This window comes from Lycium barbarum, chromosome 4, assembly GCF_019175385.1.
Source record: "Lycium barbarum isolate Lr01 chromosome 4, ASM1917538v2, whole genome shotgun sequence".
Lineage (NCBI taxonomy): Eukaryota > Viridiplantae > Streptophyta > Magnoliopsida > Solanales > Solanaceae > Lycium > Lycium barbarum.
The window spans coordinates 47,954,410-47,967,358 of record NC_083340.1 but is presented as its reverse complement, the minus strand read 5'-3'; the positions used below and the strand labels follow the sequence as shown (position 1 = coordinate 47,967,358).

The window sequence follows — 12,949 nt, the reverse complement described above, 5'->3', positions numbered from 1 at the left end:
TACTATAGCATCTCAACAAGAATGATAGGTATTATCTTATCCTTAACAAAAATTGCTGTAAAGCGGACTAGGTTCATACTAGTAAACCATATCCCTGCTTTGTATTAATTATACTATTTAACGTAAACCAATGGATTTACATCTCATAATGACATTGCTTAGTGGGTACCATTAATTCTTGATTTGAATACTTATTCAATTTGTACCTTCTTAAAAAACAAATTAATTTTCTATTTTTCTAACAAGGACAACTAGTGGATTAGGATTCAGGATAAGACCAATCCTTTTTTTTTACTTCATTAACTATTCATTTTTTATATATATCCATTATTCTATTCAATCCTCTGTTACTTATTGTTAGTGGTCGTTTGGTTTGAGGTATAAAATGGGTTATGCCAGTACTAATTTTTATACCACGTTTGGTATAAGGTATAGATTTATTCTGGGATTATTTTATACCTTGTACCAAACGTGGTATAAAAATTAGTTCTGGAATAACTCAACTTATACCTTCTTAACCCACTTATACTGGGATTATTTTATACCATCTTTCAGATGGTATAAAATAATACCAACTGATGGGATAAATTAGTCCCGGGATTGTAATCCCGGGACTATTTTGACTAGCAACCAAACGACCACTTAAGGTTTCTTGATTAGTATTTTTTAGGCTTAATACCTAGATGGACTCTTAAACTTGGCATGTTTTGTAAGATAGGCATATAAACTTATAAGGTGACCAGATAGACACTTAAACTTACTCAAAGTGTGTTTTTCAGTTGTTTTGAAAACAAAAACTATATTTTTCAAACACTCACAATTTTCATGGCCAAACAAGCCCTAAATATATCACAAAATATTTTTTTTAAAATGCAAAAATAAGGCAAACGCATATACATGAGACTATAAATGTGCACTTAAACCAATAAATACTCGTTAATCGCAATTTTGCAGCTTTCAATTAACTCGGTTTTTTTTTACACTTGAATAATTAAAAAACAATAACTTTAACCAATAAAAATCCTTAAAAAAAGAAATTTCAAATTAAGAAATTTCTTCTCGGCTTTACAGTTTTCTTAATTTGAAATTTCTTTTACACTTGAAATACTGAACTTAGAAATTTCTTAATTTGAAATTTCTTTTTTTAAGGATTTTTATTGGTTAAAGTTATTGTTTTTTAATTATTCAAGTGTAAAAAAAAATCCGAGTTAATTGAAAGCTGCAAAATTGCGATTAGCGAGTATTTATTGGTTTAAGTGCACATTTATAGTCTCATGTATATGCGTTTGCCTTATTTTTGCATTTTAAAAAAAATATTTTGTGATATATTTAGGGCTTGTTTGGCCATGAAAATTGTGAGTGTTTGAAAAATATAGTTTTTATTTTCAAAACAACTGAAAAACTTGAAAAATACACTTTGAGTAAGTTTAAGTGTCTATCTGATCACCTTATAAGTTTATATGCCTATCTTACAAAACATGTCAAGTTTAAGGGTCCATCTAGGTATTAAGCCTATTTTTTAAAACAAAGTGATAACTCGTCATCTTAGTACTATTATATAACAAGATATGTCTCCTCTATTTTCCCCTTCTTCTTCTTCTTGTTTTCTTGTTTCAAAGATCTAAGCCTTTTTTCTGAAACCCCATTTCTCTAGTCTCCAAGATTTCTTGGTTTTGTGTTTTTAATGTGATTATTTATTTAATTGTTGTGTGATCTAAAGCAGAAGGGAAAACAAATAAAAAGGAAAATGTCTGTAAGTATGATGATGGAGAAAAGGGAAGTTGAAGGTTCATCTGGATTTATGCATGCATTATCGTCTATGTCTGTTGATCCAAAAGATACATTTAAAGGAGATGAGAGGTTTTTTTGTGGTAATAAAAATGTGGTTTTTAAAGGGAAAATGAATGAAGAGAAGGCATTGAATTCATGCAGTTCTTCATCATCATCAATTGGGAAAAATAGTGATATATCTGATGGATCAATGGAGAAAAAAGATGATTCTGATGAAGTACAGAGTTCTTATAAAGGTCCTTTGAGTTCTATGGAAGCTCTACAGGAAGTTCTACCAATCAGGTATTTTTTTCAGCTTTTTGTTTTTCCTGTTTTCTCATATCCTGAAATTGCCAAAAAAAAAAAAAAAAAAACACTCAAAGAAAAGAAAAATAAAGCATGCAATGTTTTTATTAACCTTATATGTTTCTGTTTTACTTGATTTTGTTTTAAGATCTTTAGAAAGAAACTCATCTAGCCAGTGGTGATGTTTTTTTTTTCTTTTCAATTTTTTGATGTTTTTCCTTTTTAGTGATCTCTTCTAGATTAGCTGGATTTTTTTTATTGAGGGGTTCCTAATTAGCTGGAATTTAACTTTTATTTAGGAAATTCCAGACTCTTTAGCATATTCACCAATATTATACTCTCCTACTTACCACAAAAAAAAAAAAAAAAAAAGAGACAAGTTTCTTTGTTCAGTTTATTGTTTATTTTTTCTTGTTTGTGTTCCCCTTTTGAATTTTCAATACTACTTATTGAGAAAGTGATAATCTTCCAAGACTCCAGTAGAAGAAATCTAGAATCAGCTTCTTTTCTTAATGGCATTTTTTCAGGCTTTACTTACTGAAAATGATTCTCATGATATGCCTTTTCTTGTAGGAACCTGTCCCTAGAAAATCAATTTTTAATTTGTTTGATCCAATCTTTTCATATAGATCTGGATTCCTATGAGTTATTCTGGGCATCAATTCCTTACCATTGTTTTAATGAGCATATTGTATGATATTTGCAGAAAGGGTATCTCAAGGTTCTATAATGGGAAGTCAAAATCATTCACTAGTTTAAGAGAAGCTTCATCTTCATCCTCCATGAAAGAAATTGCAAAGCCAGAAAATGCCTATATTAAGAAAAGAAGAAACATATTGGCTTGCGGTTTAGCTTGGGAGAGTAACAAGAACAGAGGTGGCATCTCAAAAAGAGTGACAAATTCTAGTAGAACCTCATTGGCACTAGCAGCAGCTATGAATTGTTCTTCAGGTCTTAGCAACATTTGTGAAAGCTCCACAAACTCATTCTCAACATCACCTGCTCCATTTGTCTCGCGTCTTAATCCTCATTTCAAAGAGTACAACCACAACTATTGTAATGTATCGAATAATTCTCCTTGTTTATCGCCATTAGCTCGTGGGAATTTCTCGGGTTGGAGATCTTTCTCTTTGGCTGATTTACAGCAGTGTGAATTTGTTTCTGTTACAACAAGTCCTCCTGTTAATACCAAAGTAGAAAAGGAGCCAACTTGAGCATTTGGACAAGTTCTTGTTCAAGAATTTGTATAAACAGAATTTCTTCTTCTGTTCATTTAGCAAAGAGGATTCAAGAATTTAAGGAACATGGTGAATAGAAGCATCAAGATTGAAATGTGTTGGATAACATCCTATTTTCTAACTAGATAAGGCCAACTACTCCCGCAGTCTGTCAATTAGTTGACCATCCACATGTTTTAGTTAATAGGCGTACAGTAGATATATCAAGTCATCGCTTCAAAGGATGAACATGAGAGATAATGTTCTTTAACATTATTAATAACATATATGAGGTGAAACTACTGGCAGGCTGTCAATTATCCTATCATGCCTATAGTAAAATGTAGGAGGACAAGAAAAACTTTAAGAGCTTTTTAATCCTATGGTAGGGCCCATATGGCTTTTATGGTTTCTTAATGGAGAAAGGACCTTCAGGTCATCTCCAATAACCTTTTGGTGCAAAAAAATGTGTTTTGAAACACTAACCTTGCACTATTTTTTGCATCATTACTATTTATTAATAATTTATTATTATATTTTTATTATATAACACTTTTAATTTAACATATTATAAATTTTAATTTTTACATTTAGATTCCTAATATATCTATTCATTGCACTATTTTTTGCACCATTACTATTCATTAATAATTTATTATTATTTTTTATTATATAACACTTTTAATTTAACATATTATAAATTTTAATTTTTACATTTAGATTCCTAATATACCTATTCATCTACATCATTACTATTCATTAATATTTTATTATTATTTTTTATTATATAACACTTTTAATTTAACATATTATAAATTTTAATTTATAATTTTAGATTCCTAATATACCTAATTATTTTTTATGTAATATTTTATAATATTAATTTTACATCTTAAATTTGAAGTGTAAGTTTTATAAATTAACATCATGATATATACTGCACATGATATATTAACATCGTGTATTATACTGCACAACACGATAAAAATAAAATTTAAGTAAAAGAAAATAATATAAAAGAGAGAAGAATATAAAGGAATATTCTTTTTTGGTGCAACTAATTTACACCATTTTAATGTTTATACCATTTTAGTATAAAAAATAGTGAAATGAATTGGAGATGCACCCAATAAAAGTGACCATCCCCAAAAGCCAACAGATTACTTATCTGACACTGTTTTCCTTGTGAGTGGGCTGCCACGGGATAATATGCTGACAGAGAAACAGATTTTATTCGCTTGAACCAAAAGACTACAATATATGCAGCATTATTTTATTTTTATCCTACCTACCAAAATAAGGATACTGCGGATTAGGAGTATCATAAGGTTTGAATATTTCCAATTCATGTGATTCCAAACGATTTATTAAAATCTTATAAAATTTACATCAAGCGAAATTAAATAGAAAATGGCAGAATACATAAGCACCCCTTATAAATTTTTCATTTAAACACCTCAACTGAGCCACAACTTATTGGCAACTCTGATAGTCGGAACATGGTGATTATTTCAAAGAGAGAGAATGGCCGGAAAACATTTCCCAGCAAGACTTCGTATTTTCAGTATATACCTTTGCTGAACAGTTAATTTGAGTAAAAGACAATATGTTTCATGTCAGCCCTTTGTGTCTAATATGCACACTTCGAGCACACATCCAATGATCAATACGTTATTGCCTCAATTGAGGTGTTCAAAAGAAATCTTTTGACAAACTTAAGAGTTATATAGCTAGACATAAAGAAAAATGTAAATCATACATTTTACAATTAGCAAGATATTAAAGAAAATCGCAACTCAGAAAATTGTTTCACTCAAAGTTATAGCATCACATAAAATGGGATTTTTTTTAAAAAAAATTAGATCAGTCTGACCAAGGTAATGACAACAAATTCATTCAAAATTGACTAGTCACCCGTCTGCTAGAGGTGCTTAATTACACAATTTCTCTAAAGTAGTATTGGAAAACGCATGCTAAGGATATAGGGCTTTACAGGAAAGTGAATACTGGCTCAGATGCTTTCATCAAAGCTGAGTCCCTATGCAACGCATTAAAGGGATAAAAGGAAAACTAACAAGAGAACCAAAATCTAAGACAAGACCTCATCTTTCAAACAATATTATTCATGGATAATTGTCATACCAATTTCTACATCATTCAGCTAAATAGACCCTATAATAAATTGCTGTTCTGAGAAGTCAAAAAAAAAAAACTCAAGTAAATGAAAAAGTAAATCAAATCCAATCATCAATCCTTAGAACCGGGTGCAAGAGAGAACACACTTGCCGAACTATGCAACCTCAGCTCGGTATTTACACTTCAGGGAGTGGGAACAAATGTACAAGAACTTGAATGGTAGCGTCTGTTACAAAATGAAAGATTTTTTTATAATTTTCCAAATGTACATCAACAAATACAAGCCTACAATTAGTACATGGAATAGAGATGGTTGAAGTGAGGTAAAGGAGATATGGCTACATTTCTAACATGGCAAGTGCCTTGAAAACTTCTAAGACAGGAAGCATACAACAATGAAATAACCAACATGACAAATATACAGAGCTCAAAAAGGGCGGCATTCCGAAAAAATAGGAAGCCTTCTGACTTAACTACGCCTAATGCTGTACAGATTCTACTCTAGACCTAGACAGTCGTGTAAACAATCTGAAGGGATTTTGTTTTTGGCCGACAACTTCTCCAGCATCTCCAGGAATCAGTTCCCAACTTCAGATGCAGTTTTCCCCAGGCAAGAGTTGGTAGATGCTGCACATCGCGAGTGGACAATGCTAGAGTTGTACCAGAAAAGAATACACCAAACATGCACAAAGAGAATTTACTTTGTCTGCTGCATCATAAGTAACGCCGACGGATATTCAGATAGGAACTTTGGCAGCTCCGGAAGTGAGGGATCTAACTCGGGAAGTGCCATATAAATGTCTTCTGTTAAGAACGGAATACTGCAAGCAGCAAGAAATAATTAACAAAGGCAACCGACAAATGATGAAATGAGTTCTCCATAAACCAGGCAACTGATATGAAGCTTGCACCTTATGGACTCATTTAATAAGCAAAATGCTTGATCAATGTCAAACAGAATGGAATTTGCAAAATTGACATGTCCTACAATCTGGTTCTTATCCTATGCTTCAATATTTAGTATGCTAAACTAAATGTTATCAAGCATTTATGAAACCAGGACAAGCATCTATATAGAACAAACTTACTTCTCATGATTAAAATATTGCTATATCTCAATGATACCATCAGCACTGAACAGTACAACAATTTACTATTTGACTTTGACAGAACAATTAACTAGATATCTTAGGATAGGCATATCCCAAACGAAAAAATGCTGGAATAGCAGCGCAGCTAGAGCTTTTACCTCAGATCATCATCCAACAAAAATGAGTTAGATGTTAGATTCTGAGAATCCTTGTTTAAAATCTCCCTCATCTGTGCGACAACCTACAGAGTATACAGTTTCATACACCTATGAACGAAAACATACCCGGAAAACAGACTTAGGAGAAATGCATTGAAACACTTACCTCATTTGACACACTTTGAGTTCCGTACTTGTCATCCCAATACATGGTACTAATTCGATAAATTTGTCTGGTTGTCAATGCCTGTCCAACATGACGTATTAGGGATATTCAGTCTGCAAAGAAGATTAACATCACAATGACATTTTGGGGTATTATTTCTTACCGGGCAAAGGTCCTGTCTTATCTCTTCCAATGATTTCTTCCTCTTTTGATGTATTACCTACATAGTCGCAACGAATAAAACTTATAGTTCACAGTAAAACTTTCAGATATTAAAGAGCTATTAGCAAGGATATAGCTTCTACCAGAAATCCAACGGCTTGTCTGATATAATTTAGTTCATGCCAAGATGTACCTGCAAACTAAATTCAGCACCCGCGTAGTTCTTTCTCAGTTCAACATCTACATTGGAGAACGCACAAGAAAAAAAATGTCTTTCTTAATACCTCTTCTTTTGCATTGACTATCCATTTTTCTAGTTCTGCCAACCCGGACTTCACATATTCTCCATTTGAAAATGTGCAACACTCTCGTCGGAGTAAAAGACTTGTACATTTTAAGACCAAAGACAATCAGAAGCTTTATTTCCACAAAAGAAAAAAGACAAGGATTAAGAAAAAGATGTTTGAAAGATCATGATACCTGTTAAAAAGAGATATGTTGATGAAGGAAAAAACCTGGGTTGTCAGCTTGCGGATGAAAAACGAAGGCACCTGGAAATACATCAAGACAGTAAATTGACAAGAGAAGGAAATTGCAAGTTTTGAAGTAACAAGGAAGAAACTAGAAAAAGCAGACATCCTCCTATCACCCCCACACTAATCTTTTGCAGTATACCATCAATGATGCGGGTGCAAGTGTCACAAAAACATAATACAAGCTTACCTCCAGGTCTTTGGTCTAGTGGTAAGAGTGCACCTTGTATGAGTGGGTTAGGCACATGTCACAGGTTCAAACCCTATGGCAGACAAAAGCCCGATATATAAGTGGAGAATAATAGAGGCAACCCAATTATCCGCCGTGTTTTGAACCGTGCTCATACGTTCTCGGGATTTCTCGGTTATCAGAAAAAGCATAATACAGGCTTTTTTAAAGCAACACCAACAAAATAAGATATCACCTCTCATTGAAAGTTTTGGAGGTTATTCAGCTATACAAAATAGACGAAAAGGAAAACTAAGAAGGAGCAACTGATTCATCATTAAAGTGATCAGGAATCCTCAGGGAGCACTGATATAGACCAAGAGGCAAGCTGTAATAAGGCATTTGCACATTGCAAACTAATACGTCACTAAAGGTGATCAATATGCATCCTCATGTAACACAGAGAAAATGATAAGACAGCATGCGCACGTTGCAAACTAAATGACCTGACACAGATATCTGATGCATACTTGTGAACATGGCTTTTTGTATAAAGGCATTTTATACGAGGAACTGCCCTCTCAATGTTTTCTGAAGACAATATTTATATTCTGAACCATCTGAACATCCTATCTCATGCCCTGCATCTTCTTTTTATGAAAGTCCAATTGCGTAGCACGTCCTTTGTGAAGCATAATATATATTTTTAAAATCGTACTATGCCGCACAATTCCTACTAACTCATTTTTAAATTGATTGGCATGTTATTCATCTGGCTGTACCAAAGTAGCATTTCCCAAAAATGGATTATTTCCTAGTATATACACTGTTTGACCCACCAGACTGCTGTAATTTAAATTATTTACAGGGAAATTTTCTCTCACACTCTTCAATATTTTAATTATCATTCTAAAAGACCACACTGCTAGAAAGTTCTACATTTTCAACCCCCAAAAAAAAAAAAAAAACCTTAGCGCCGGAACGTCTTACATTTAAAAAGAACGAAACTTATCTCTCATCTTAACTTCGGTGCCCACAAAATAGAGAGCTCAGACAATGCAAATGAAGAGTACACATAAAAAGTTTAATGGGCTCCATTCTACACATCCATAATCTTAACTCTTAAGAGCCAAAAACTAACCACTACCCTACACTTAGGACCAGCACCATAATGTGAATCACAAACTATAAACTCAACCAGACTAGTCAGGACCGGATTTTTTCCCGAGATACGATAAACCCCAAAGCCCCCAAAAAGTGGCTACACCCACTTTGCTTCCTTGGTGACTCGAATCACCAACTTCACAGTTGAAGACCCCTTCCGCTAGGCTATCCCTCCTTTTTCACTATTCATAGCCAAAATTGTATTCTTAAAAAGAGAGAGAGAGAGAGAGAGAGAGTCAAACAGAACATTCAACTTGAATAGAGAGAATAAAAAAAAACAGTTGTTGCAATAGAAATAAGTAAAACCAGTTTATACTATGCCTAGAGACAGTAAACAACATAAACGGAATAACAATAAAAAGGAGTTTGCAACATTAAATGCAACTACAAGCTCCGCATATAAAAATTGCATCAAAGAAATTCTTCGCCAATGCAATACTGCAACCTCAATGAAGAGTGACAAAAAGACACAGCTAAGAGAGGATGAGAATGTTATGCATACATGATTTCCACGTAAGCGACTCAAGAACGAATCCAGGAATTTGATGATGCTATCCCACTGACTGCTTGGTGCCTGTTGAGGAATACCACCAGGTGATCTAGTTGATTTGCCTCCGTGCACCCGCTGGATTTTTGGAGCCTACACACGACCACAAATATGAAAAATTAAAGTTGCAGTCTCAAACGAAAAAAGGTAGCCTATCAGGTGATGCAAATATCATGCTTAACTACAGAAAGAACATGAAACCATCAACATTTAGAAATTTCCCAAGCTTATTTATAAATGACCCGGTCTGATACTTCTGGGAGTCCGCTCATATCGAATGTACAAATTCTCATCAACCTGTCCGAGGGTTACAAGATGCTGCCAAGGAGGATTACATCTTAATCCTTTTTGGATAAGACTGAGCAAACATTACTCGAGTAAAAACGAAATTGTGTTCTACTACTGCTATGCTTCAACCCCAAGCAAGTTGAGTCAGCTATTTGAATCTTCACTAATCATGTCACACTTCATTTAAATTCATGTGAGAACGATATTAAATAATATAATTTCTCAATTGCATCTCGAATGAACTGATTTTATTGTACTTGGTAATCATAAGCATTCTTTATTTTCACATATTGCTTTTGAATAAGTTCAGACACCAAATTACAATCAAAGTGCCTGAAGCAGAAAAGAAAGTCCCCGGAGCATTTAAGGCTGAAAGCAAAAGCGTTCACCAAAAACTCTTTCTACAACCCTCATTCATTTATCACTACTTACCTATAATTAATGCCAAAAAAAGGAGTTAAAGCAGTAGGCAGGTCTTCTCACGACCTAACTAACTAGTGATTGCAGAATCAGTAGATTTCAACAAGAAAACAATCCTGACTTGGGTAATCAGTTCTTTAAAAGGCATTAAGTACTGAAAGACAGTGTTCAACTGCTGAATTAGATGACATGCACATGCATAGAAAACTATTTGTGAGGCAAGAAGAGCGCACCTGAATGCACAGACCCAGCAATGGGGATATTTCCTTCTTCAAATTATCACGAATCAGACCAAATATCTTCTCTACACATGCAGTTAATTGTTGTTTAAACAGTAAAGCTGGATATCTTGCTTCCATATGTGACATTCCATCCTCCGATCCAAAAAATTTCAAGGGCGACTTTAAACTCTGAAGAACGTGAAAATACAAAAACCTGTTTAGGTCTTCTTATCGTTATCCAGCAATTTGAATGATGATAAATGCAAAAGAGACAACGACAATCATAGCAGGTTTGATAAGGATAAAGCACAACCCAGTGATAATGAATATATACACGGCACACACGCACACTATATGGACACATAGTTGGTTGTAACCCAGTTCCGGCCATTTTAAACTTCTCTATCTGCCCCCACCCCCTAAACTATAAGATGTAATTTCATCAAACGTGACAACCCCAGAAACAACAGATAGAAATATTTCAAATGAGCACACAGATAGCCTTCCCCAATCCTCAGGACCCCCGAAAAGCAAAAGGGAAAAGAAAGGAGACAGATCAAGGTGGACGTAAAGGAAGATTTGTTAAAGATGAACAGAATTCAGGTACGTCATAGACAACAGCAACATGACTCATTGGCCACACCGATAGAGCTTTTTCCAACAAGTGAAGAAGAAGTCATCAAAAAAGTTCTAGCATAGAGTTGTGGGAAAGAAGACGGTAAACTGATGAGATCCATACAGGCTGGAATAACACTAGGCTGATAAAAAGGTACTCCAACCCAGTGTTATGAAAGGCGAACGCCTTACGCCAAAAGGCGTGAGGCGTGGCAAGGCGAGCCTGCCTCGCCATAGCCAGCTAAGGCGTGGCAGTTTCAGAAATGCGAGCATGGCGAAGCGAATGTGTATGGCGAGCAAGGCGTCGCCTTTTGATTTTTTTTTAAAAAAGAGCTGACTTTTTAAAAACATATTGAGAATAAACAGTAAAATATTATTTCTAGGATTTTATTTCATCATTTTTCCAGAGCAGCTGCGTCTCCTCCTTCTTCTTTGGTTTCTTCTTATTCCAACTTCCACCAGCAGCAGCAGAGCCACCTTCAGTTTCCGCCACTTTCAGGTAAGCTGCTTCTTCTTCTTCTTCTTCTTCTTCTTCTTCTTTTTCCTTCTTTCTTGTATTTCTTCTTTCTTTCCGGCCTGGCTGGCTTTTTCCGGCCGCAGATTAGCCTTTTCCAGGCAGATCTGACTTTCCGGCAGCCGGCTGGTGACCCAATTCCGGCAGTTATTTTTTCATTTTTCATTAATTTTTGCCTTCTATTGTTATATAAACAGATTTCAATAATGACATCCTATTCCGATAGGAGAGATATAGGGTGGAATTTTGGTAGAAAAGGTCCAACTCAGCATGAAGTTATATGTAATTTTTGTGAAAAAGGTAGCAAGGGTGGAATAACCCAGCACAAACAACATTTACTTGGTATCGGAACAAATTCTAAAGCGTGTAAAAGATGTCCGGAAACAGTTAAGGCGGAAATAAGAGCTTATATGGAACAAAAGAATGTGGCAAAAACACAAATGAATTTCGATACATGTGTGGCTGATCATATGGATGATAGTGATGATGATATGGATGAAGTTAATGAAATGATGCCTCCCCCCTCCAAAACTCAAAAAAGGAACACCGGGACGAAAGGTCCTATGAATCTTTATTATCCACAGAAGCCAAAGGAAGGGGCAGGTGACAGTTTGAGTAATGAAAGATCCCGGAAGCTTTTAAAGGATCGTGTTGTAGGTGCTTTTGCAAGATGGGTCTACGATGCAGGGCTCCGTTTTAATTGTGTCAATGCCAAAAGTTTTAAAAAAGTCATTGACTACATAGGAGAATATGGCCCTAATATGAAGCCTCCAACCTATCACGAAGTTAGAGTTACTTATCTACAAAAAGAGGTGGAGAAGGTTGACAAGATTGTGGAGGAACATAAAGTGCAATGGAGCAAGTTTGGATGTTCCATTATGATGGCTAAATGGACAGCACAGAATGGAAAAATGGTCATCAATGTTTTGGTGCCCGTTTGGATTGGCTTATAAGTTTCTTATAAGTTGTTTTCAGCTTTTTTGAGTGTTTGGCTGGCCAGCTTAAAGTCATTTTGTGCATAAAATAAACTCAAAAAAATAATTGGGCCCATTTGACTTAACTTATCTAAAGCAGCTTATAAGCTGAAAACAGCTTATAAGCCAAAAAAAATAAGTTAGACTACCCCAACTTATTTTTTTTAGCTTATAAGCTGCAAACAGCTTACAGGCATAAGCCCATCCAAACAGGCTCTTGGTAAACTCTCCAAAAGGTAGTTTGTTTCTTGGATCATATGATGCTAGCCACTCTTCTACGGATTCCACTAAAATGTACAGCTTGTTTGAGAGGACTATTGAGTCAATTGGAAAGGATAATGTTGTACAAGTGGTTACCGATAATGCTAGTGAGAATGTAAAAGCAGGTCAAATGATGCATTGTGCATTCCCACATATTTATTGGACTCCATGTGCTGCCAATTGTATCAATTTGATATTTGGTGACATTTTCAAGATCAACCCGTATGCTTCAGGTAA

At 34.7% G+C, this 12,949-nt stretch overlaps 1 protein-coding gene and 1 pseudogene across 1 annotated transcript; one reads left to right on the top strand and one right to left on the bottom strand.

Annotated features, from left to right (window-relative positions):
• The first annotated feature begins 1,545 nt into the window (after nt 1–1,545).
• Nucleotides 1,546–3,422, top strand: LOC132635996 (protein OXIDATIVE STRESS 3 LIKE 1-like). Its single transcript, XM_060352621.1, has 2 exons — nt 1,546–2,073; nt 2,783–3,422. Exons 1-2 carry the CDS (start codon nt 1,748–1,750, stop codon nt 3,288–3,290), a joined length of 834 nt encoding a protein of 277 aa, XP_060208604.1. The 5' UTR covers nt 1,546–1,747; the 3' UTR covers nt 3,291–3,422.
• Nucleotides 3,423–5,658: 2,236 nt separating this feature from the next.
• LOC132637472 (myosin-15-like) overlaps nt 5,659–12,949 on the bottom strand; it is a 47,687-nt pseudogene continuing 40,396 nt past the window's right edge.